The sequence below is a fragment of the Trachemys scripta genome, chromosome 1 (genome assembly GCF_013100865.1).
Source record: "Trachemys scripta elegans isolate TJP31775 chromosome 1, CAS_Tse_1.0, whole genome shotgun sequence".
Lineage (NCBI taxonomy): Eukaryota > Metazoa > Chordata > Testudines > Emydidae > Trachemys > Trachemys scripta.
In genome coordinates this window covers 44,438,698-44,465,406 of record NC_048298.1, presented here as the reverse complement: position 1 = coordinate 44,465,406, position 26,709 = coordinate 44,438,698, and the positions used below count along the sequence as shown (strand labels likewise).

Sequence of the window (26,709 nt, the reverse complement as noted above, 5' to 3'; positions counted from 1 at the left end):
TACTCTTGGAGGCCTGTGGCTCTGTAAGCAGGCTGTTATGTTCTGAACTAATCAATATTCTTTTTTAAATAATTTCATTCCTAGTTAAGTACAGTCCAGTAACCAAGCCTGGAGAACATAAATGATTAGTCTGAATGTAATGGGTTTTGGCCAGCAGTAGGTGGGAAAAGTATTTTTTTTGGTTAAAAAAAAAAAAATTGTTGTGGCTAATGAGTGCAATGAGACCAGGTGAACATGTACACCATTTCCATGATCTGAGGGGAGACACTCTCAAAGAAGCATGATGTCATGGAGATGGCAAGTTCTTGAAAGTTTCTGTCCCCCTCTGATATCAGCCCCATCTCTGTCCTTCTAGATTCAGTTTCAGTCAGCTGCTACTCTTCATCCATCCATCCCAGAGCTGGAAATCTGTGCTGCTTGAATCTGATGTGGTACTTTGACTTTCCTGATGGATGGAGGAAGGGAAAGCTTGACCTTGAACTACAGGTCACTTTTGTTTTCTTGGCATTCATGTGATTAGCCTAATATGGTTTCCATCATGAGGCAGCAGGCCCTTAAGCTTCTGTTGTACCTATTTCCGAAGGCCAAACACTTGCCACAGCAATCCATGACTATAGGCATCTGGGTTCCAGAGGCAGTTGCTCTTACTGCGGTATCTGCAATATCAAGCAACTTTTCAACTACCTTGATAACATTTCTGAATTCTTTCTGGTCTTCTTCAAGGAAAGAATATATGATGTGGCAAGATTTGCTCCACATTTTGTATTCATAGTAGCTCATATGAGATTGGTAGTTTCCTATACAAGTAGCAAACTATTTTTTCTGAAGGAAACCAGCATCTGGAATTATGGCAAGGCAATAGAGAGAATGGTTACCTGTGTTGTAACTGTTGTTCTTCCAGATGTGATTGCACATATGTATTCCAATGAGGTATGCGCTTGCCCAACAAGCTGGAACCAGAGTTGTCTGAAGCAGTACCCATCAGGACAGTGCATGTGCCCTGAACCTCCCCATAACCCTTCCTGAAGCTCCTTAAGTGCAGTGCCACCTCAACACCCCCTCAGTTCTTTTACAATGGAATATGGTGGCTCAGTACTGCAATGCAGATGGGACAAAAGGTGGGCCCTGGCATACATGTGTGCAACTATATCTCTAAAGGACAACCGTTACAATACAGGTATGTAACTGTTTTTTCTTTTTTGAGAGGTTGCGTACACATATTTCACTCAGATGACTCACAAGCAGTACTGTTAGGAGGTGAGACTTGGAGTCTACTTAAATAATGATTGCAATATTGCTTTCCTAAAGTTGCAGCAGATCTTGAAGCAGTTGTAATGGCATAATTATGAGTGAAGGTATGCTTCCATGGAGGACCAAGTAGCAGCCCTACAGATATCCAATATAGACGTGTTTCTCAGAAAAGCTACTGAGGTAGCTTGAGCTCTTGCTGAATGGGCCAATAGTCTCTGTGGAGGAGGTGTATTTGTACATCATTATGATACATTATGATACAGGAAGTAACCCATCTAGAACGTGTCCATGCTGAAACAGCTTGGCCTCTCACTCGGTCAGAATACAAAACAAAGAGCCAAGCCAAGGGGACAACCTGACACATCAGAGCCATTAAACATAAAATCATAGAACTGGAAGGGACCTCGAGAGATCACGTAGTCCAGTCCCCTGCACTCGTGGCAGGACTAATTATCTAGACCACTCCTGACAGGTATTTGTCTAACCTGCTCTTAAAAATCTCCAATGATGGAGATTCCACAACCTCCCTAGGCAATTTATTCCAGTGCTTAACCACCCTGACAGTTAGGAAGTTTTTCCTAATGTCCAACCTAAACCTCCCTTGCTACAATTTAAGACCATTTCTTAAACAATTTTTCTTCCTCTTCCTTATAACAACCTTTAACATACTTGAAAACTTATCATATCCCCTCTCAGTCTTCTCTTTTCCAAATTAAATAAACCACAGTTTTTCAATCTTCCCTCATAGGTCATATTTTCTAGACCTTTAATCATTTTTGTTGCTTTTTTTCTGGAAGCTCTCCAATTTGTCCACATCCTTCCTGAAATGTGGCACCCAGAACTGGACACAGTATTCCAGTTGAGGCCTAATCAGAGTGGAGTAGAGCAGAAGAATTACTTCTCCTGTCTTGCTTACAACATTCCTGCTAATACATCCCAAAAGGATGTTTGCTTTATTTTGCAACAGCATTACCCTGTTGACTCATATTTAGCTTGTGGTCGACTATGACCCCCAGATCCTTTTCCACAGTACTCCTTCCTAGTCAGTCATTTCCCTTTCTGTATGTGGGCAACTGATTGTTCCTTCCAAAATGGAGTACTTTGCATTTGTCCTTATTGAATTTCATCCGATTTATTTCAGATCATTTCTCCAGTTTGTCCAGATCATTTTGAATTTTAATCCTATCCTCCAAAGCACTTGCAACCCCTCCCAGCTTGGTATCGTCCGCAAACTTTCTAAGTGTACTCTGTATGCCATTATCTAAATCATTGATGAAGATATTGAACAGAACCGGACCCAGAATTGATCCCTGTGGGACCCCACTCGTTATGCACTTCCAGCCTGACTGTGAACCACTGATAACTACTCTCGGAGAACGGTTTTCCAACCAGTTTTGCACCCATCTTGTAGTAGCTCCATCTAGGTTGCATTTCCCTAGTTTATGAGAAGGTCATGTGAGACAGTATCAAAAGCTTTACTAAAGTCAACATATACCATGTCTACCACTTCCCCTCTATCTATAAGGCTTGTTACCATGTCAAAGAAAGATATCAGGTTGGTTTGACATAATTTGTTTTTGACAAATCCATGCTGACTGTTACTTATCACCTTATCTTCTAGATGTTTGCAAATTGATTGCTTAATTATTTGCTCCATTATCTTTCCGGGTACAGAAGTTAAGATGATTGGTCTGTAATTTCCTGGGTTGTCCTTATTTCTCTTTTTATAGATGAGCACTATATTTGTCCTTTTCCAATCTTCTGGAATCTCTCCTGTCTTCCATGACTTTTCAAAGATAATCGCTAATGGCTCAGATATCTTCTCAGTCAGCTCCTTGAGTACTCTAGGATGCATTTCATCAGGCCCTGGTGACTTGAAGAAATCTTATTTGTCAAAGTAATTTTTAACTTGTTCTTTCCCTATTTTAGCCTCTTCTGATCCTACCTCATTTTCACTGGCATTCATAAAGTGGTATGTTTTCTTTACTAGGATGAAAAAAACTAAACTATCCCTTTTAAAAATCTAGCAATCTTTACATCCTTCCCACACCAGTGTTGGTACATAGAGAGGAATGGAAAAGACTTGTTTCCACCCTGTCATTTGCTGCTGGTTCCATTTGCTCTGTGAATAGAGATCAACTATTCTACCCTCTCTGCTAAGAGCTCTTCTTAAGGTTTCTCTTGGGTGCCTTTGTTTCCTCACACCAGATGGTTTCTACTTGACAGCTTCATGTGGATGTCTGTGTTGGCATCTGGAGTATATACCCCAGATCTGTCCAGCACTTCCTTCTGATACGGATGGAAACAAGTTGCTTGTTGGCGATTTCTCAGATCTCTGCTGGTGATGAAGTCTTTCCAACTAATGTCCAGAATCTTTCACAGATAGAGGAGACATAGCTGGCTCCCAGTCTGGCTGGCTCCCAGTCTGGCCCAGTGAGCCCCCTCCAAACGGTTGCACTTACTGGAGCCACTGGTCTGCCACTTGAGCCTTGCAGCAGCTGCAGCACAGCAGTTGCTCAATGCATACCATGCTCACAGTTGCACTTGCCCTACTATGACTTTCACTGTTTGCTCCAAGCCCTGCTCCCACTCCAGCCTCAGTCTCCCGGTCCATTCTGGTTTCTGATTCCTTGCTCCGACTCTTGGCTACGTTCCTGACTACGACTCTGGCTTACCCTTCAGCTTAGGCTTTGACTTCTGACTTGGGTTCTAACCTTTGGCTTGTCCTCTTGACTCTGACTCCAGCTTCACCTTTGGACTAGTGACTAATCCATGGATCTTCACTTGGCATTATCCAAACTGCCACCACAACCACCAGGCAAAGTCCTGTTCCACTCACTAGGTTGGCCGCACACACCCTGACAGCTTGCAGTTTGAACAGCCCACAAAAAACCAGACGTAGGGAGGGCATGGGCTTAATGACATGGAGGTTGCTTCTGAAACAATCACAGTGGGAGCCCCACTCAACCTCATGGACTTAGTAGGGGCCTTACAGGAAAAACAAGCCCAGTTTGCTGCACTTCGAGAATAGAATGCAGTCCTGTAGGCCCAGGTGCAGGCTCACGAAATCCAGGTCCAGGTGACTGCACTACAGAACTGGAATGCCAGCCTCCCGACCCAGGTGCAAACCCAGGCAGTGGCTGAAGTCCCTTCGACTCTCACACCTATTATCTGTGAGTCCAACGTTCCTCTACCGGACAAGTTCAATGGGGACTGGACCAAATTTCAGGGATTCTTGAATCAATGTCACCTTGTTTGTACTGCAACCACAATAATACCCCATGGATTGCTCTCGGACTAGGAATCGTGATTAGTTGGCTTACTGGAGAGGCTCTGGGGTGGGCTTACCTACTATGGGAGATGTTTAGCCGTTTTTTCAAACATTTTGAGACAATGGAAGATATTTTTGACAACCTTAACAGAGAGCACACTGCAGAGTCTGTGCTCCATGCCCTCCAGCAGGGGTCCCGGCCCATTGCCAGATACACCGCTGAGTTTTGATGCCTGGCAGCCAATACCTGCTGGAACCAGGCTGCATAATGACACTGCTTCAGGTAAGAACTCAGTGATTCTATTAGAGATGAATCAGGGGCACTGAGTGGCTCTGACTGATCTGTGCATCACTATTGATGGCTGACTAACAGAACGAGGCCAGGAAAAGCAGCGCATCCCCCGACCCTTACTGAATCAGACCCGTCCGTCCTATGCAACTCCAGGTAGTCTACAATACCCCGAGCCAATGCAGATTGAACAAATTCAACCCTGCCTCTCCATCAATGAAAATAAGTGATCCTGGGCTCTAGGACTGTGCCTGTACTGTGGCAAATGTTTGCATTTTGTGGTGGGCTGCTGACCAAGAACCACCATCCCTCTGAGTCAGGAAATCCCAGAACCCAGCCCCAGCAGCAGGGCCAGATCTGGGTCAGTACTTCACTCTGCCAGCCCGTAAACTGCTCTGCCACTGCACTGCTGGAATCCAGACAATCCCCAACCAGCGGACCACTCCACTTCATCTTCTCCTTGGCACCTGGTGATGCCTGTCCTCTGCTTGGAGGCCCTGGTTGACTTGGGTATGTACGGTAACTTAATTGACTAGGAAGTTGTCAAGGATCATCGGACCCCTACCCTCCACAAGGACTTCCCCTTCTCGAGTGCGTCGAGATTATTGATGGGTCACCCCTCTCTTTAGGGCCCATCACATATCAAATGGCATCCCTGGAGGTCATCAGCAGCAGCAGTCAGTAGGAAATCATGCAGTTTGGGTTGATCCATGGCTCACATTCACTTATTTACGCTCTCTTTGAACCAAAGCTACAAGCCCTCCAGGAATATCTAGAGGAAAACCCAGATGGGATTTTATTCATCCCTCCACCTCTCCAGCTGGCACCTCTATATTCTTGATAGCCAAGAGGGATGGCTCTCTCCAACTCTGCGTTGATTACTGGGCACTAAATCAAATCATGGTGCGCAATTGATACCCTCTTCCCTTTATTAATGTGCTTGGAGATACTCTACTTAGCTCAGATCCTTACAAAATTAGACCTTCATGAAGCATATAACTTGCTCAGAATATGGTAAGGGGGTGAGTGAAAGACAGCCATTTTGAATATTTGGCTATGCTGTTTGACCTCTGTAATGCCACCGCTATCTTCCAGCATTTTATGAATGAAATCTTTAGGGATATTCCATCAGTTCATGGTCACCTATTTAGCGGACATTCTCATTTTCTCTGAAAATCAAGAGCTCTGTATCTGTATCATTCTAGACTGGCTTAGTCAGAACCAACTCTATGACAAGTCAGAAAAATGTGAATGTGACAAGAACACGGTGGAGTTTCTGGGTTATGTCATATCCTTGGCAGGACTCACTATGGACTCCTGCAAGGTAGCGGTGATTACAGCCAAGTCCTTCTTTGAATGGTTCCAGTCTGTCTTATGAGTCTTTATTTGGGGAAGACCTAGAGAGGAAGACCAACCCCTCTTTCTCCCAGGAGAAGAGTCCAAGTCCAGGGGTCTGTCCAAAACCACTATAGCCTTAGTGAGGCTATAATGAGGGCCCTGGGGCAGAGAAGAGTCTCACTGCTTGTTCCATGAAGTGTTGCTTGAGGCAAAGATCTCTGGAAAACTGTGTTCTTCTTTTGAAAGAATGGCTGATACTGCACCTTTCTTTAACGTATCCCTCACAAAAACTCAAAAGATTGCACATGTAGAGGGCACTATTTGAGACACCCCCCCCCACAACAGGCAGTGCTTAAAGCTCAGTGAGTGCTGCATGCCATCGATGCCTAGCACTGAAAGCCAAGTCCTAAATACTTTAAAAACAAAAATAAAATCATAAAGGAAGCCTAACTACTGGGTACTAACTGCTAAGTAACTATTTACAAAAAAGGCAGAGATTTGCTCACTGACTATGCAGAGAAAATAACATGAGGTAAACTACAAAGAACGCTCTGATTACGGGTGTGGTGGCATCCCCGCTCTCCCAACATAGCCTCAGGAGAGGCCATGAGGAGGCGTAGGGCACATGCACCATCTCAACAGGTACTGCTGCAGAAAACAGTCTGGCTCCTGTGCACCAGGCGCGCGCACGCGCACACACACACACACACACGGCCAGATTTACACCTTAGGTGCCCCTAGGCACAGCATTTTCAGTGCCCCTCTGCCTACAGTGGACCTATGTGTAGGGGTCCTGGCCAATTTGAGGGCCTACGTAAAAATGGGCGCCTAAGCCTTGGAAGAACCGCTGGGTGGAAGCCCTGAGCCTGGTGCCCCGAGCCCAGGCAGGAGCGGGGTGGGGAGCGGAAGCTCCGAATTTGGGTGCCCATAGCCCCGGCAGCATTAGGGGTGGGGCAGAAGCCTCAAGCCTGGGTGGCGTAAGTCCCGGCTGCAGCCGCGGGGGCTGAAGCCTTGAGCCCCAGCTGCAGACACTGGGCAGAAGCCCTGAGCCTGGGCCGGCTGGAGCCATGGAGGGCTGAAGCCCTGAGCTTGAGCACCCAAAGCCCCATGGCAGAAGCAGGAGGGAGGATGGAAGCCTCTGCCCAGGCAGAAGCTAATCTTAATACCTGGCTATTGCAACACATTGCCTGGCAACTCTGAAAAGAGACTCCCGAGGGCTTCCATAAAAATACACAGTGTTCCCATATAAAACACATTTGGAGGGAATTTGGCTATAAACCAACATTTCAGTGGTCTCATTTACAGATGAGCTATAGGTACTAAATATGTGGAAGAGGACATAAGTCTCATTAGTCTCAAGAAGAATCCCACTGAGACAGAGGCTGTTCTAAGATTGGAACAGATTGGTGAATGTCCTTGAATCTCTTTCCTGAACGAAAGATTTTGGCCAGAGCCAAGTCCAGGATGACTCTGTGAAGGATAATCTTAGGTAGGAACAAAAATGAAATTATCCCAATTTAGATGGATAGCTAAGGATTGGAACAGTGTCATGTTGAAGAAATGTTTTAATGCTTATTGAGACAGCAAACAACTAAACCTTATTGAACAATAAAACCTCTAACAATTTTTATTGTTTCACACGAAACTGGCAAGACAAAGGAGTATGGAACAGGATATGTCAGAAAATACAGAAACCTCAGTTGATAAAGGTACCTTCTGAGTTGTGGCTAGGATCAAGGTTGATGTTGTTCCAAGGTTTAGTGACTTTTGGAAAATGAAAATTTTTTATGGTAATTTTTAATAAATTTACCTGCACAGAAAGTACTAATAAGGGGAAACTTACTTTTATTTATTTTAAACTAAAAAGTATAGCTGAGACAGCCATCAAGATTTCCTGGGAACTCCTCCAGTCTTACTGCATACAGTGAAACTGAAAGCTGATGATATATAAGGGATTGCTGTGGTTCCTCTCCAGAAGTGGTGCACAAAACACATTAGTGAAGTCAATGGTTGTAGAACTACAGAGCTATGTGACTTTCTTGGCAATCTAACACAAAGAGAATACACTCAAGAATGTGGATCTATTATATGTTGTAGCTTTAGAGAATCTGACAGTTACTGGCTATCATATCATCATATCATGTAATATGCCACATCACCCCTCAAGAGACACAAAATCTTCCAGATTTTTAAGAGTTTCTCCGCCTTCTGTTATAAAATTGTCAATTGACGTCACAGAATTTGTATGCCACTGTAAGCATGAATTTCACAGGATACTAAGAAGGGTGACATAAAATGAAAATATAACTATTTAAAATACATATATAGCTTAAAACTGATAAATTATTTAGGTATTTTTTTGACTTACTTGTTCCAACATCTCAGCCTTTTCCCTGTCAAGTTGAGATAGACGAACTCCAAGTTTGGATCTGGACTTCAGCTCCTCCTCCCACAGATTATGTGTATCTTTTGCAGTCATTGACAGCATGGTTTGTTTTTGGACCTACAGAGTAAGCATTTGCACAAAACAAAAATGTAACAAACAAATGTCAAGATTATTGTCAGGCTGGAAGTTATAAAAATTTTAGTCACATATGAAGGCCCTAATTATCAGTACAGTAACTCCTTGCTTAACGTTGTAGTTACGTCCCTGAAAAATTATACTTTAAGCGAAACGATGTTAAGTGAATCCAATTTCCCCATAAAAATGAAGGTAAATGTGTGTGTGTGTGGGGGGGAGAGTGGGTTAGGTTCCAGGGAAACTTTTATTGCCAGACAAAAGTGTGTGTGTGTGTGTGTGTGTGTGTGTGTGTGTGTGAGAGAGAGAGAGAGAGATGGACCGTGTGTGTGTGTATGAGAGAGAGATATGTGTATTACCACTTTAAGTACACTGATGCCACTCTAAGTACACTGCAGGAGGCACCGCGGAGCAGCTCCAAGGCAGAGGATAGGAGCAGCACATGGCAGTGATGAGGGACACCTGAACTGCCCGGCAACTGATAGCCTGCTGGGCAGCTGCTGCACAGGGACCTTAGGGGAGCTGATAGGGGGTCTGCTGGTCCACCCTGGTTCCAAGCCCCCACCAGCTAGCTCCAATGGGCTGCTCTTTCTGCAAGCAGTGGACAAAGCAGGCGGCTGCCAAAGAATGTTATAAGGGAGCATTGCACAAGTTTAAACGAGCATGTTCCCTAATTGATCAGCAACATAACAATGAAACAACGTTAACCGGGACGACATTAAGTGAGGAGTTACTGTACCTGTCTTTTTATCTGCTAATTTCTCTCTTAAGAAGCCCATCCAACAATCTATAACAAGAGGGCTGTCTTGTTACTTATGACCAGGAGGCAGCAACAAAAAAATTAGGGGAACAAACCCATAGGGGCCCACTCCAACTCAACTCTCCAGAATGAGGTCTTCCATAGCTGAAGATCATATGAAGTATAAAGTTAACTCAAGAAAGAAAACTAAAAGCAACACCGGGAGAACTGGTGGATAGAAATGGCATGCCGTATTATATATCTAGAGAAAAATCAGCAGGTGAAGTTTCTCTATGGCTAATAGAAGGCAGGCATTGATGATTAGAAGCAAAAATATATAAACACTCACTCCAACTACTCACACAAATTTTAATATTATGTACAGATTTCCTGTCAGCCCTACACCAACCTACAAGGCTTCTGCTAAAGGCTGCATCAAAAGAAGTCAAACTTATACAGCCTGGTAAAACTGTGGATGCTTGATCATGATGTAAACTTGCAAATTTCTTGCATGGGTCCCTTACACTTACTTACGAAGTTGCTGTAGACTGACTGAATGGTAATAATGCCTCTGCTTTTTGGCAAGGAGAAACTCCTTATATTGTAGGCTTCCCCAACAATTCCTGATCCACTCAGAGATAGAAAAAAAGAGTTACCTTTTCCGTAACTGGTGTTCTTTGAGATGTGTTTCTCATGTCCATTCCATATTAAGTATGTGTGCGTGCCACATGCACCGGTGCTGGAAGTTTTTCCCTCAGTGGTATCTGTAGGGGACCGATTCTGGTGCTCCCTAGAGCGGCGCGCACATGCCATGGTATAAGGGGCACCACTGACTCCCCCACCCTCAGTTCCTCCTAGCCGGAAACTCCAACAGTGGGGAAGGAGAGTGGGTTATGGAATGGACATGAGCAACACACCTCAAAGAATACCAGTTACGGAAAAGGTAACTGTCTTCTTCAAGTGCTTGCTCGTGTCCATTCCATATTAGGTGACTCTCAAACAGTGCCAATAGAGGCAGGTAGGAGTTCACAGGGATGTGTAGATTGCAACACAGCTCTGCTGAACCCAACATCGTCTGTGGCTTGCTGAGTGATGGTGTAGTGCACCATGAATGTGTGAACTGAAGACCACGTTGCAGCTCTGCAAATGTCCTGAATGGGAACATGCACCAGGAAGGCCGCCGAGGATGCCTGAATTCTGATCGAGTGGGCCCTCACAATTGGCAACGGAGGGACCTGTGCCAGCTCATAACCGGTCCAGATGCAGGAGGCGATCCAGTTAGAAATCCTCTGCGATGACACCGGAAGGTCCTTCATGCGGTCTGCTGTCACGATGAAGAACTGGGTCAACCTGCGGAAGGTCTTGGTATGCTCCAGGTAAAACGCCAAGGCACGTCTGACGTCCAGGGCATGCAGCCTCCTTTCCTCCCCAGTGGTGCGCGGCTTCAGACAAAACACCGTGAGGAAGAAGTCCTGGTTAACATGGAAGGAAGACACCACCTTCGGCAGAAAGGCCGGATGGGGTCACAGTTGAACTTTGTTCCTGTAGAACACCGTATACAGCAGTTCCGATGTCAGGGCTTTAAGCGCCAACACTTGTCTCATGGATGTTATCGCCACAAGGAATGCGACCTTCAATGACAGGTGGGAGATGGAGATGGAGCCCATAGGCTCCAAGGACTGGCCCGTGAGCCTAGAAAGAACCAAGTTAAGGTCCCACTATGGAACAGGTGCCCGGGCCAGCGGGAAGAGTCTCTCGAGGCCTCTCAGGAATCGGACTGACATGTCGTGTGAAAACACTGTCTGACCTTGGATTGGCGGGTGAAAAGCGGAGATAGCTGCAAGGTGTACTGTGATGGAAGGGAGGGCCAGCCCCTGGTACTTAAAATGGAGCAGATAATCTAAGATAGACTTCAAGAGGAGTGCGCTGGAGAGATGGTATGCTCAGTTGCCCAGTGGGAGAACCTTGTCCATTTAGCCAGGTAGGTTGCTCTAGTGGAAGGCTTCCTGCTTTCCAAAAGGATTTGCTGGACCTCGTTAGAGCAAGCCCGCCCCTCCAAGTTCAACCACGCTACATCCACACCGTGAGGTGAAGGGGGGCGAGGCTGAGGTGTAGGAGATGCCTGTGATCCTGTGAGAGCAGATCCAGTCGGTCGGGACAGGGACAGGGAGCAGCCACTGCCAGGTCCATCAGTGTGCCGAATCAATGTCAATTGGGGGAGGGATAGCTCAGTGCTTTGAGCATTGGCCTGCCAAACCTAGGGTTGTGAGTTCAGTCCTTGAGGGGGCCATTTAGGGAAGTGGGGTAAAAAAAAAAAGTCTGTCTGGGGATTGGTCCTGCTTTGAGCAGGGGGTTGGACTAGATGACCTTGTGAGGTCCCTTCCAACCCTGATATTCTATGATTCTATGAATGTTGGCGCGGTCACACTGGGGCAACCATGATGACTTGAGTCTTGTTTCTCTTGACCTTTAACAGGACTCTGCTGATGAGCGGGATTGTACTATCTATCCCCATTTTACATATGAAAAAATGAGGCACATTCTAACACAGGGGTGGGCAAACTTTTTGGCCTGAGGGCCACATCGGGTTTCTGAAATTGTATGGAGGGCTGGTTAGGGGAGGCTGTGCCTCCCCAAACAGCCAGGCATGGCCTGGCCCCTGCCCCCTATCCAACCCCCCCACTTCTCACCCCCTGAAGGCCCCCCTGGGACTCCTGCCCCATCCAACCCCCCCGCTTCCCTGACGGCCCTGCCCCTGGAACCCTTGCCCCATCGACCCCTCCCTGTCCCCTGACCACTCCCGGAACCCCTGCCCCTGACTGCCCCCCAGCCACCCCATCCAACCCCCCCCCCTTCCTGACTGTCTCCCCGGGATTCCTGCCTCCATTACCTGCCCTCTGACCGCCCCGACCCCCATCCACATCCCTGTCCCCTGAGCACCACCCCAAACTCCCCTGCCCTCTATCCAACACCCCCGTTCCCTGACCCCCACCGCGCTGCCTGGCGCACCGGTGGCTGGGGGTGCTCCAGCTGCGCCGCCCAGAGCATTAGGACAGGCAACCGCGCCGCCCAGCTGGAGCCAGCCACACCACCGTGCAGCACAGAGCACTGGGTCAGGCCGCGGCTCTGCAGCTGCGCTGCCCGGCAAGAGCTCGCAGCCCCGCCACTCATAGCATTGCACCGGTGGCGCAGTGAACAGAGGCTGCGGGGGAGGGGGCTAGTCTCCCGGGCCAGGAGCTCAGGGGCTGGGCAGGAGGGTCCTGCGGGCTGGATGTGGCCTGCGGGCCGTAGTTTGCCCACCTCTGATCTAACATGTTCAAGATGACATGGCAATAAACAGCTGAGACAAGAACAGAAAGTTTCCCACATTCCACTCCTGTGTCTTAACTACATAAGCATTTCTTCCCTATAGGCCACAAAACACATTATGCATGAAACTGTTCATGTTGATGAAAACATTACATGTTTACAGGGGCCTCATAGACTTTAGGGTCAGAAGGGATCATTATGATAATCCAGTCCAACCACACTCACATAACCTCACCCACCCCACCTCAGAAAAAGGAACTGTTAAACTCATAATATGGCTCTTAGGAAACATATAAACAAGTCCTATATACTAAGACACCTTGCTCTATAATAGGGTCTTGAATGCAACTCCCCTGGGTATTGTGTAATTTCCCCCCTTCATACAAAGCTCCCAAACCAAAACCAGTTATTTCATTCCTGCCTCACAACCATGGTCATTTATAACAGTTTGCAGAGGAGATAAAAAGTAATGGCCATGTGAATTGTGTCTTAATTTACCTGCTGATTTAGCTGTTCTTCTAAATTGATTTTTGCTGTCTGTAAGCCTGTTATCAAGTCTTCAAGGCGATTATGAACCTATATAAGCATTAAAAAAAAAAGATATCACATTTGTAACTTTCCACACTCAAGTTCATATATAATTACAGAACAGAAGTGATGCAAAGAAACAAACAAGTATTGTGAAAATTTCTAAGGATGGTCAGACATATTCAAAGAATATTTCCCTTTTTGTATTATTACATACCTGCCATACCCGTTTTGATGTCTATGTCAACTGATTATTTCCCCTAACATTCCAGACATAATGGGACAGACAGCCAGGCCAGAGACATCCTCCCCTGGCCCTCCCCAGATAAGGTGGGAAGGGATGGGATGGGGAGAGTGTGGGGTCCCAGGCTAGGGGTGGGGTCATGTCGGGAGTGGTCACAGGGGTTACTCCCGACCCCCAGCTTCTCCCCCTCCAAAACATTTTCCCACCAGTTGCTGTCCCGGCCCATCAGGGTAAGCAGTTGGCGTGCCGGGACACTTTGTTTACTTAGGTTTACCGCCGTGCCTGCGGACGCTCGAGGTAAACAAACCATCTCGGCCCACCAGCGGCTTATCCTAATGGCCCGGGAGCCAAAGTTTGCTGACCCCTGAATTATAGGGTCAGCTTACGAATGGGTCATAAAAATTTTCCATTTTTACTTATTCATCTTGGGGGGGAGGAGTCGGCTTATAAACAACTGGCTTACTATTGAGTATATACGGTACCAATCATTTGCATTCACAGAGTATTTTGACTCAACGTTTCTACATGTCACAAGTCTATGAACTATGTAAAGTGCAGTAACTGTTGTGAAAGCATGTATACCCTATTCTCAGAACCAAATATTCTAGGCAAAAATTATATAAAGTTCACAGCCAATATAACCTCAGCTTTTTACTGTGGTTCATCATCTAGAAGAGAACTCAGAAGAAGTGTGGATCTGCAGAGTTAACATACAAGTCTCTCCTATGTTATTTGCCATACATATATATATAGAGATAGATAGATAGATAGAGAGAGAGAGAGAGAGAGAGAGGCCTCTGTTCAGATCCATTCAATTAATCTCTAAATCCAGGCCTGTTATTACACTGCAGGTGTCTCAGTACTTGAGGGTATATGGTGGTACTTCATTACATATAAAATCTCTTCCACAGCATGTCTAGAAAAAGCCTAATAGTATTTTTCTCTCCCTACCCCCAAACTACTTCCCACTTACTCCAGTGATTGGAATAGACTGTGGATACCGAGAATAATTCCTCTTGGAACAGCTTGCTTCTGCTAGCATTTCTCCTCAATTTCCACACAGTCCAACTCAGGGAGCTACTGGACCATGTGACAAAAGGCCTATCTTTGAGGAAGAGGTGTACGATAAGATGCATCTATATTAGACCTGAAAACAATGGCCTTCATGGCTAATTCGGAAAGATGAAAACTAAAGATGCTCCCCATATTGCTTTGCCAGTTTGGGTGGAGTGGACAGTTCAATCTCTATGCCCATTCATATTTGACTTCTCTATGACACTGCCTACAAGGGTGTCAATTAGTGACAACTGTTGTGGTGATTTCTCTGATGTGGACTTTATTTAAAAGAAAAGCTAGCTACCACAGAAGAAAAATGGATCTTAAACAAAAAGTCAAAATCTCACAGAAGGTACCACAGGGATCCAACTTTGTTGTTTATTGCACATCACTAAACACAATATTAGGAAGCAAAGGGAAAATCAACTTTACATAGCAAAACCAACCTCTGCTTATTGAAAAAACTTATCAGCTAACAACCTAAAAATGATTTTTTCCTTGTATACATGTGTTCTTCCCCTATTCATTGCATATTTAAACCTTTACAGTTCTTTCATTTATATTATATTAAAAAAATCATAGCCATGAAATCAGTTGTAAAAACTGAGAAGCCAACATATAAAACAAGGGATATAATTCTATTCAGATGTTCTGATGATCTCATTTAGCATCAGCAGACTAGTGCGGAAGTATTTTATCATCAAAATCCCAAGGGAATTTCTATTGCTTAGCTTGTTTAACAATATACATGTCTAATGAATGTTTGAAAACTTGTCTGATTTAAAATCTTAAACATTCACATTAGTATTAATAATAAAATACATCATATTGAAACTAATTTAATATATAATGTCACATGAATAATAATAATACATATAATGCCGTCTCAACATTCTCAGAAACCCAGTATTTGGCTATATTAGCCTGGGATTTTCATAAGAGCGTAACTCCATCAGATTTGAGAATCTATTCCCCTTAGGCTCCTTTGAAAATCCCAGCTTTAATGCATAGATGCAATAAACTCACAAGAAAGTTAAGCCTGTGGCTGACTTACGGAAGCAGAATCCCGCAGGTCTTTCTGAAGTACCTCAATTCTGCTTGTTTGCTGTTTGGTTGTAGCTTCCAATCTGGCATTTTCAATTTCAAGTCTTAAAAGCAAATAAACGTTTTAATATGTAACAATATGATTTTCCTAGACAAGTCTCTACATCCACAATAGCACAAAACTTGAAATAGTTTTGAAATAATCATTTACATATGAATTTCATAATCTAAAACTCATTTTAAAATTGTATTTAGTATTTAATTCTGTAATTTGTAATTGTGTATTAGCAAAAGTCCTTTTTTTTCTGGCCATATTTTAAACAATAAAACCTGATTTCAACATGTTGGTAATTATCTTACCTTTGTATATGTTCTTCCAGTTGTTTTATAGCATTATTTGTTCCAGATGATGCTATTAGAAGGTCTTGCAATTTCTGGGAAGAAGCATTCACTTCTCGTTCTTTACTGTCCAATGCATTCTTCAAATCATGAACACGTCGTTCAGACTGAATATACTGATCTTCTGATTCTTGAAGCTGTAAACAAAGCAAATTAAAGGTAACTGACGTTTGAAGTGCAAATATTTAAACCATTATTGAATTTCAGATGAAAATTCAACTTCCTGTACATAAACATTTGTTTTAAATAAATCCCTGGTCCATTTCCTTTCCTTTCTGTCCAGATGTCTGAAAGCCTTGTCCATGCCTCATCTTCTTCCTCAATTATTACTGCAACATCCTCCATACTGGTCTCACCAGTCCCATATTACTCCTCTCCAATTAGTCAAAACACAGCTGCAAAAATGATTTCTCCTCATCTTATAAGACCACGTCACTCTTTGAATGGCTTCACTTGCTCCTCCTTGCCCACTGTATCTCGTTTAAAATTTTCATCCTTACCTTAAAGTTGCTGCACAACTTTATAACTCATCTGATATTTTATTATTTGTATTCCAGTACTTCCCAGAGGGGATCAGGGCTCATTGTGCTAATTACTATACAATCACAGAAAGAGATGGCCACTGTCCCAAAGAGCTTACAAGATCTTAGTTGAAACAAGATGAAGCATGTTGGTGTAATAAACAAACTGAGGGCATGAAGATGAGAAGATGGCAGCAATGATGAGAGAAAACAGGAGTTACATGAGTTAACTTTTAAAAAAAATGAAGTATACAGATTAATAGCTAAAAACTCGGTTGCAGAAAATATTACAAAAATAATCTGTTGCACAAATAGATGTAATAATCCAATATTTCTACTTTTCTGGAGAAGTGAGAGACTGAACTGAGCTAAAGAATTTATCTACAAACTAGATCAGGGGTTCTCAGACTTCATTACACCGTGACCCCCTTCTGACAACAAAAATTTCTACAGTACCCCAAAGAAGGGGGACCGAAGCTTGAGCCCACCCAAGCCCCACCTCCCCTGGGGAGAGCCAAAACCCCACCTCCCCAGGCAGGGGGCCAAAGCTGAAGCCCAAGGGCTTCAGCCCCAGACAGGGGGCCTGTAACCTGAGTCCTGCCACCCAAGGTTGAAGCCCTCGGGCTTTGGCTTTGGCCCCAGGCCCCAGCAAGTATAAGTCTGCCCCAGCAACCCACTTTGGGGTCCCAAACCACAGTTTGAGAACCGCTGAACTAGATAATATGTTAAGTAAGAGACATAAACATGCATCTTCTTTGTCCAAGCGAGGATTTAGTTACTCTAAGACAAATTGTTATCAGGTATGTACCACAGTTATGAAAGAATGTAAATTATTTAAATGTCAGTGTCTCAAAAACAAGTTGCATCTTAGATGCCTAGAAATAATTTTAAGTCAATAAGTGTTTAAAGTACTGAGACGATGAAAACTACTCATTGCACTACTCTAAACATAAACTGTATGTAGGTGCTGTGAAATGATAGCTGAAAAAGAAATAATGAATACAGGAACTGGAGCTTATACATTTTTCGGAACACCTGGTTTGTGATGTCACAAAATGGACAACTCCTTAATAGAGAAAAGTGTGAATTGAAGAGTTTATTGTTTCTAATATAAGAGGTAAACCATTATTAAAGTTACAAGTTACCTGTAGTTATATGTACTGGTGAATAACAAGTAAAATGAGAAGTGGCTTTGAATCATCAAGTGCATACTTGATGTTAGTAAGTGTGTATGTGGAAGAGGAATAGGTTTAACTGGGTTCTAGTTTATAACGAGTTTTGCTTCTCTAGGCATTCAAGAATAGGTTTAGCTTAGAATTATGTGGGAAGATGATTTTAAATTGAATTGACATTTCAGAAGTTAAAGCAATTTAAATTTCTAAGTTTAGAATTTTTTGATTGAACTGTTTTGATAATCGTACAGTATTTGATTTGTATAAAGCCTGACTGGCAATTTGGCAAAAGACTTGTATTAAGTTTCCATAGTGGTACCAAAATTATTTCCACAAAATAATACACAAGAAGTTTTATCACTGAGTGATAAAATTTTGTACCTTTCAGTTACTGTGATTTGATGCATTACTTCAACAAGTGCAGCATCTTACGTCAAGGCAATTCACTTAAACCTTGTAAACGCTATCCTATACATATTTTTAGTTTGCTTTCTGTAAACTTATGTTTTTTAAATTCTATTCTGATAACACAAAGTCTTCAGATATGTCAAATGCAGACAATAAAGTTTTCAGGCTCTATGGCAAAACCCCTTATTTGAATAGTTAACCACATTCCCCTGTCTCCTTGGGGAAGGCTGCAAATCAGAGTTACAACATGTGCCTAAGGAATAGCCTACTTCCTCAGAAAACGCCAACAACCACTTGTCCTGTCCCTCCTCACCTGCAAAGAAGTCTTTGGAACTGGCTGGAGAGAAGCTAGATTTTAGTACCAATATGCAACTCTTTCTGGCTTTCAGCTCTACCTACACTTCCAAGACTAGAAGGGTGACAAAAAGGATTGAAACTACACGGGAGGCAAACTTCCACTCCTGCCCCATTCCACACCACCACAGCCTGAGGCGGAAGCACAGAGTATAGGAGTTTCTGCTCCTGCTCCCTGCCTCAGTCCTCAGAGGAGGGGTGAAGAGCTAAGTGTTTTCCTAAAAATAAAGAGAGTGGAGAGAGAATAAAATGCTTGAGACAGCAGAGAGGATGAAATGCTTAGTAGGAGGGGGCTGAAAATTGAATTGTTAGAGGATAAATGGAGCAAGAAGAGAGGACTGATAAATTGTAGGAGCATGGAGGACAGAATCAGTTATTTGAAGGTATTCAGAACTGATTAGTTGGAGAACTGATGCTGCTCCAAAATTCAATGAATGAATGAGAAATTAATGCATGTTTAATTGATTAGTTAAAATTATGTAACTTGTGTTTTGCATCGTATCTGTCCTGATAGTCTCATATTAAATGCCCTAATCTAGTCTTTCTAATACACGTGCACAGATCTTCTTGCTGCTGCCAATAAAATATGTTGTCCCAGTTCTGCCTAAAATAGGAGATTAGACTTTCTGCAATGTTTAGAAGAAAAATATAGTAATGAGAAACAACTATTTTTACCTATAGCTAATGAGGGCTGACATCATGCTGAACACTTTTCTTGAATGCTTAGTGAAGCAAAAGCATGTTATAAACTAGAACCCAATTAAACTATTCAATTACTTTACATTTAAAGAAAAAAATTAACATTTTAAAAGGCCAATTTTGCATTCCCTCACCCTGCTTCAAGACTTTAGCGTGACCATAATAGTTAAAGTAAAGCTACTATTGGAAGACAAGGGACTCCCTCCCTTCATAACATTAAAGTCAAAGGTAAGTGTAAAAGTTTAACCACAAGGTGACTGTTGTGATAAACCATCAGTAAAACAGTAGTAACAGAAATCAGCTTCTAATTTTATGTGACAAAGACAGACACTAGCTATATCTGTATTTGAAATGTCATGCTATCAAAATCTTTAAAATAAGACTCCTATGTAGAAAGATTCCATTTAGTTTCATGAATTGTGACATTTCATAATATCTTGCATTTATAACAAATTAAATTAATTCATGAATACAACTCTATTTGATATTATTGTCAAAATAAGCAGAACATGTCAGGTTTTTCACTATTTGTAAAATCAATGAACCGACTACAGATTTACTACTGTATGAAGTTAACAGACCCTGTATACCTTGGTTTTAATCTTGTCTATTTCCTTTTGCAAATGTAGTTTGTCGTCTTCCAGGTCGTTGCGATAACGTGTTGTAACTTCAAGAGAAGCTTCTGACATTGATTGCTTTTTAAGAGCATCAGCAAGTTCTTGCTGCAGTTGTCTTACTGTACCCTAATGAAATATTTTCAAGTTTGTATTAATAAAAACTACAAAAATTAGTATGAAGAGTCCAGATCAGGATTTAAAATATATTTTTTGATTTGTCAGGTTACATATCTCAACGAATCCATTTAGGAAAGCATTAAATGGTAAACAACCATGTCTGCCAGTGATGCGCCTATATAGCTGCAGGCTCCCTCCCATCTGAGCACTGTCAATCAAAGCTAGTTGGACAGCTGGTGCCAATGAATGCGGATTGCCATTTTTAGAGAGGTTAAATGTTTTAGCCTGTTTAGGATGTGTGCTATCTTCTGCTCATGGTCATTTAAAAAGAAAGGGTCTTGGTCATTCCAGTGACGTACGAAAGGACTTTTACTGAGAGTTTCATTGTTAAGTCTGGTTTTGTTTTATTTTTTAAAGATATACCAGAATACAGATCTATCCATTTAGGCATAAAAGCCACAATCTGATTGAGTGTACAGTTGGGACATTTAGCACTTTATTTATTTTTTTAAACCAGATACCAACCTTTATTATCTTCCTTACCAGGACACTGAGATTGTTCAAAAGTGTTCAGAGCAATTAGTGACCACTCTGGTTATCAAAAAAATAAGTCACTGCTTCATATTCACAACCCCTCTACTATCCTTTTCTCTAGGTTTCCCACTCCACTAAAGAAAAAAGCCCCACATTTTAAAATCCTCTTGAGGTTCCCATAAAATAGTATGTCGCATATCAAAATCCTCTCTTGATTTTCCACCAGCTTATTTTAGAACAACACAGCCCTCTCTCTACTGACATATTGTACTTAAAATCTCGGTAACTCTGCTTATTTTTAGCATCTCCTGATAGAATCTATTATTTTAACTTATTAGCATTTGCGACCTACAAAAAAGACTCCAGGAAAAAGTGGCTGACAGCCCTCTACAAATTCTTTTTTTCTTCTTTAAAGTAACCTTGACAAATTAGTCATTAGGTAGGCCTTCAACACCTTAACGTATCTGACCTTCTCAGAGTTTCTGGAATCATAATACAGAAAGGTAAATGCAATTTCAGAGTATCAATAATTTCCCAGCAACACTAAACTTAAGGCAGAGATCTACCTAAGAATTGCTGACATTCAGGGTTTATTTTCAAAAAAGACAAGGGACAGGAGAAAATGTCTGAAAGAACATTGCCAACTTAAAAATCATAACTCTGTCTGAAAATTTTGTATCTAATCTTCTTACAAGCAGCACATAAAAAGACTACAACAGAAAGAGATTACAGGGAAAAAATAGTTCCCTCCAGGCTTGTTGGTTTACTCTGGGTGTAGTTCACCTCACTGCAGATGGCTAGCACATGGCCTATGCAATCATGTAAATTTCAGTTCTAAGGGCTTAAATGAGATCTCAGAGGTACATGGACTTGTGCTGGCCTCTGCACAGAGGTGATTTTCACTCTTGTGTTTTTTGCAAGCACTTTATCTATAGTTCGGTTCTAGCTGTTTTCCTTTTCAGTCACTTTCCATTTTTTGTGTGCAGTCTCTCATACAGCAACAAAGGAGCAAAAACATGCTTACATCTCATTGAAAAGCATAAAACCCAGTAGGGGAAGTTTGGAGCAATTGTAGTATCTGAAACTAACTCATTTTTGAAGGTGGTGACTAGATTTCAAATTGCCAGCTCTTCTCCACTTAGCTGTCTCTTACCAATTGTCCACCCTTCCCAATGATTCTTCAATTGATTTCCACCCATGCCCAAATCTAGTTTACTCTCCCTTGTGATCAGCGTCCCTTTCTTAATCTGTTGCTTTTCTTAGTTTTCTCCAATATTCTTCTTTGTCAAGGCTGATTCCTCACTCCGGCACTTTGAATGCAGAAGGTGGGGGCCCGCAAGGACTCTAAAAATTAATAATTGCCACTCCAGGCTTCTATTAAACTCCCAAGGTTACAGCTTTTCTCTGAGCTCGGATGGGTAGATGCTGCCACCACCCAAGTGCAGAACCCCTTTGACAGCCCAGTAAGGCGCACTTGGGAATTCCTTACTGTGGGGTACCCTCAAGTCCTTACACACACACCCGGCCCACCACCCCGGGAAAGAGCTGAGAAAAAAAACCAAAATAAATCAGCTGTTGCCAGCAGCTAATTAAAAAAAACATGCACAAACCTCTTGGGACACAAAAATCCAATTCTGTTCTCGAAAAAGGTACATTTTATTAATAAAAAAGAAAAGAAAATACATCTAGGAATTTAGGCTTTTGCTAGATTAAAAAAAAAAAAAACACAACAACTACAAGGATTAAGCATCAAGAATAGGTTTCCTGAGGTCCAGCTTAAAGGTTACAAGCAAAACAAAAGCATCTGGGGTTAGCATAGAGGAGTCCACAAGTCATAAAGAAATAAAAGGGATAACCCTAATTGCGTCTTCCTAGACATTTCCTGATCTATTTACATATCTGGGGTTTTAGATGAGTAGTTTCTAGGTATGATACTGATGATTTTTATACTTGGCCCAAGCTTCTCACAGCATAAGTCCTCTCCCCGAGAACAACAATAGACAGACAAAAAGGCAGTCTTGTTTCAATTTTACAAAAGTTCTAGCCTTGGTTCTTTTGGCCAGGTGCCCACTCACTTCCTTTTACCTATGTATAGCAGTGAGACTTTTTAACCCTTTACAGGTAGAGCACTTAGAGAACAGCTACTAAGAGCGATTTTATAGCTACTGGCTGGCTGGGTGTCCATAAAATGAATCTATCTCCCACCCCGCCCCTTCATTTATCACAGTCCTATTGACTCACTTATTTCCCACTTCCTCTCTTCTAATCTTTTGCCTCTATGGCTTTCCTTTGTTCCATACCACTCCAGTCTAATGCTGTATGGAATTTCTTGAACTGTTGGAAAGTTTTACTTTCCATTCCATGATGCACAAATTCCACTAGGTAAAAACTGAAAGGAGATCACACTTGTAGACAAAGTGGTTTATCCTTGAATAGTCTGAATTCGGAAGTCATTGCTCATTCTTCTGAGCAGAATACATAGGTGAGGAAAAACAGAGATGGATTTATTTGCCACAAGCTATTACTATTCCAAGTACGAAACAGATAAGTGCATTCCCCTGTAAGTAAATTACACAATTATTTTTTCCAGCTGGTGTATTTCAAAATTTTACAGGGGTAAATTTTAAACTTTGTTATGGGACCTTCAGTGAATAAATGGTAAAACTCAAATCACTGTTTGAAATTTTTACACTTACCTCTCTTTCTACTTTCTCTGTATCGTATTTAAAGACTTGCTCCCTTAAATTATTACATTTTGTGATTAATTCCTTATTTCTCTCTTCCATCATATGAACTTGCTTTTCAGTATCAGCTCTAAGTTTACTGAATATATCACTAAATCTATCTTGGACATCACTCACTACTTTTTCTTTGATGATCCCCTTGTTTTGCATATCTTCCAATTGCTGCCGGAGTAAGATGTTTTCACTTTGAAGCTGTGCCAATCGTTCTTGCATAGATTCCTGTTTTACAATATATTTGCTCATTTGATCCTTCTCAATTTGTCGAGCATGATCAAGTTCCTTTGCCTGACATTGTGCATGACTTAGATCTCTTTGAGTACTTTCTAAAAGCAAAGTTTTTTCTCTAAGTGTGTGTGTTACATGATGAAGTTCATTTTCTAGACTGTTAGCTTTAGTTTCAACTTTACTAAGCTGTTGAGACAAGATAGTATTGCTGTCTCGCAGATTGGACAGGTCATGATTGAGCTTGTCTTGCAAACGAAGCCATTCATCATGCTCTCTTTGTAGTGTTCGCTCAACATCACTTTTTGATTTTCGACAGCATTCAAGTTCTTGAACAGCAGAGTTCAAACGGGAACGGAATGATTCCATCTCTGTCTCCAGTCTATCTTTATTTTCTTTTGCATGCTCTATTTTGGAAGTTAACATTGCAGATTCTGTCTTTAATACATTCAGCTGTCCATTATACTGAAAAACTGTTTGTGTCAAAGCCTCCTCATTGAGTTTTAGCTCCTTCCTAAGATCTTCATTTTTTTCTCGCAAGACCTCATTTTCTTCTAAATATTTGGTTTCTTCCTCCTGGTGCCGAATTCTTATTTGATCAAGCTCTAGTCTTAGTATAGCAATTTCATCTTGCAGTATCTGATTTTTGTGTAACAGATCCTTTTCTCTCTGATTATCAGGTACCTGAGTAATTGAGAACATATAAACATAGAGGTGAGAGGGGGGAAGGAAGGGAGAGGAGTTAAATTTAAAAAAACTGAGACCAAACATGCATTTTGATGTTTTCTAATAATCAACCTTGACTTACTTAAAATAGCTTTATAAACTACAATCTAATTGGCTGAAAAGGCTCGGAACCCACGTTATCTTTTAGTGGATGAACTCACTGGAACTGTAAGATACTATTCAGCAACCAAATCAGTAAGCCACATTCAAGTTTCTTTTTTATATCAACAATAATATAAACAAAGCCTTTAAATATTTTAAATCTAAAGCCTTTCAAATATATTACAGTGTTACTGAGTACATGTATGCTTTAGTGTATATGAGTTTGTCTTTATATTCCTTTAAAAATGTGGTTTAGGCTTGTTATCCCATTTGCAGAATCAGCAACAGAACCTAGCTCTCCTGATTCATTGTGTTTTTACTTCCCGATTTATTATTTCCTTCTCTGACTTCTATTTGAATATATATCCTATAGCTTTTAACTTTATGTATTATCTTGGCATTAAAGTGTGGCTTTTCCATGTATCCTTCATTTTCCTTCCTTCTCTCTTCTTTCCCATATTACTGAAGCTTAGGTACGTAGCCTTCCAATCATCCAAACAGCATAATGTACTCAGATAATAATCAAATAGGAGATGTATATGTAATCTCTTTTGCTCTGGAGAGGAATAATTCATCCACTGTACTGAGAATTTTGGGTAGTGTGGTGAGGAAGAAGTATGACCAAAAGTTGGAGTGCTCCTGTTAAACAGCTTCTCACTGTGTCAAGCACAGGCATGTTAAATGAAATCACATTACTTTGAAGATGAAGTTACACTCTCAAAAGTGACTATAAAAATGGGGTTCTTGGATTCCATGTTGGTCTCACAGTGGCTTCTGTACCAAATTTGCTCAGTTTACAAATAAACAGCTATTTTTAATAGATGTGTTCATTCTGCTTTGTCCCTCACTGCCAGCAGTAAGGAACTCAAATGGGAATGTTGTTATCTAGTATATGATCGTATTTGAGCCAGAAAAGGATCCAGATGAATCTCCCTCAGCTTCACTGGCTCTGCACTAGCTAGCAGGAGTTAAAAGTAATTAAAAAAACAACAGAAAACATTTCAGAATATTGTCAGAAAAATAGCGGATGACTGAAGTTGAGAAAAGTGTCATTTTTACTTTACAAATTTTCTAAGAGTATTTGGTGGATACTGCCGTCCACAGCATACCAATTTTAAATCTGGAAGTGAAACAAAGATAGCAATATTTACAAAACTATATTACTTTTATATATTGTAAATATTCTGGCAAAGGATGGCATTTTAAGTCAACACAATTAGCAAAACATTCTTTGTTTACACTTAATAATGAACACTGTGTAATTGTACTTGAACTGGACAGAACACTGCTTACTTCTGAACTTTTAGCTACAGTTATTTTAGTCTCTTCTTCTATTTCTTTCTGTTTCCAAAGATGGTTGTTCAAAATACCCTCTTGTAGAGCTCTGGCACTCTGTTCTTGAGAGAGCTGTCTCTGGATTTCATTACGTTCTTCTTCAACCTAACACAAACACATTTTAAACATTTTAATATTGGAAAAATATACTAGATATAGTAATAATTGTTATTTTCATCATGGCTTCCTCACCCATACATGAAGAGGTTCTGTACATTTGCCTAAAGAACACCTCTTTCAACTATGTCTGCTTCCTTAGGATGCATATAGGATGGAAGTCTATCTTGAAAAGACAGAATTGAATAAGGTCTTTAACTGATCTACTTTTAACAGTAAACTGAAAAGAACGTCCAATATTTAGATCACCCCAAACATTAAAACAAAACAAAACAGATTTTTGTAATAAATTTTTCTTTCAAAGATGAAAGTAGTCACAAGTAAACATAGCTCTAAACTTTCAAAAATATGTCCCCAAATTGGGCTTAAAGTTGCAAATACAATTACTGCACCTGCAGTAATTACTGCAATTGCTGACTAAACTCCTGATTGCCACAGAAAATACAAAATAATTGCATTTGCAATCTTGAAGCCTTAACTGAGACCTTGCTAAAAGTCAGGTTCTTAATATCACTGCATAGTGATGTACAGCAAAATTTAGTTAAGACATTAAACCTCAGAAATGTATAGCATCTTGATTTCAATAGAACTTAGGTATGTGCTTAAAGTTAAGCACATGCTTAAATGCTGTGCAGAACAGGACTTCAGTGTTTCACTGAAATGGGATTTATATACTTGTGCTCAATCCAAGACTTTGTCAAATTGTTGTACAAACAGTTCAGTGTGTCCATACTAGCCATGCTTACTGGTGTCCTGAAGTGTTGCAGTTTTCACAACATCCACGAAGTCTGTTCTAAATCATTTCATATGCCCTTTGGGTACCAATCATACAGTTCCTGGCACAGCTTCCAGAAGCAATTGATTCTGGGAGATTTCAAAATATTGATGATGCAATGTGGGACAGTAACAGAAAAACCACCTGAACCATCCACATTTGCACTAAACCTATAGAAGTTGAAATTGTTCAGACTAATCTAGTATTTATTCCTACTGAAAGCAAGTCTAATCTAAATGGTAGTTGGTTGAATGAAATGAAAACAATTTGGATCTCGAAT

The 26,709-nt window shown here is 41.5% G+C and overlaps 1 protein-coding gene across 12 annotated transcripts in view; it reads right to left on the bottom strand.

The window, feature by feature from the left end:
- LOC117876458 (ankyrin repeat domain-containing protein 26-like) overlaps window positions 1–26,709 on the bottom strand; it is a 164,411-nt gene that overhangs the window by 43,659 nt on the left and 94,043 nt on the right. For all 12 annotated transcript variants that reach the window (XM_034768756.1, XM_034768723.1, XM_034768665.1 and 9 more), the window contains 7 exons: window positions 25,496–25,642; window positions 23,105–24,058; window positions 19,731–19,883; window positions 15,948–16,123; window positions 15,598–15,691; window positions 13,214–13,291; window positions 8,518–8,652 (listed from right to left, as the gene is read on the bottom strand). In XM_034768756.1, coding sequence (XP_034624647.1) covers window positions 8,518–8,652; window positions 13,214–13,291; window positions 15,598–15,691; window positions 15,948–16,123; window positions 19,731–19,883; window positions 23,105–24,058; window positions 25,496–25,642 — 1,737 coding nt within the window. The remainder of the gene's footprint in view (window positions 1–8,517; window positions 8,653–13,213; window positions 13,292–15,597; window positions 15,692–15,947; window positions 16,124–19,730; window positions 19,884–23,104; window positions 24,059–25,495; window positions 25,643–26,709) is intronic.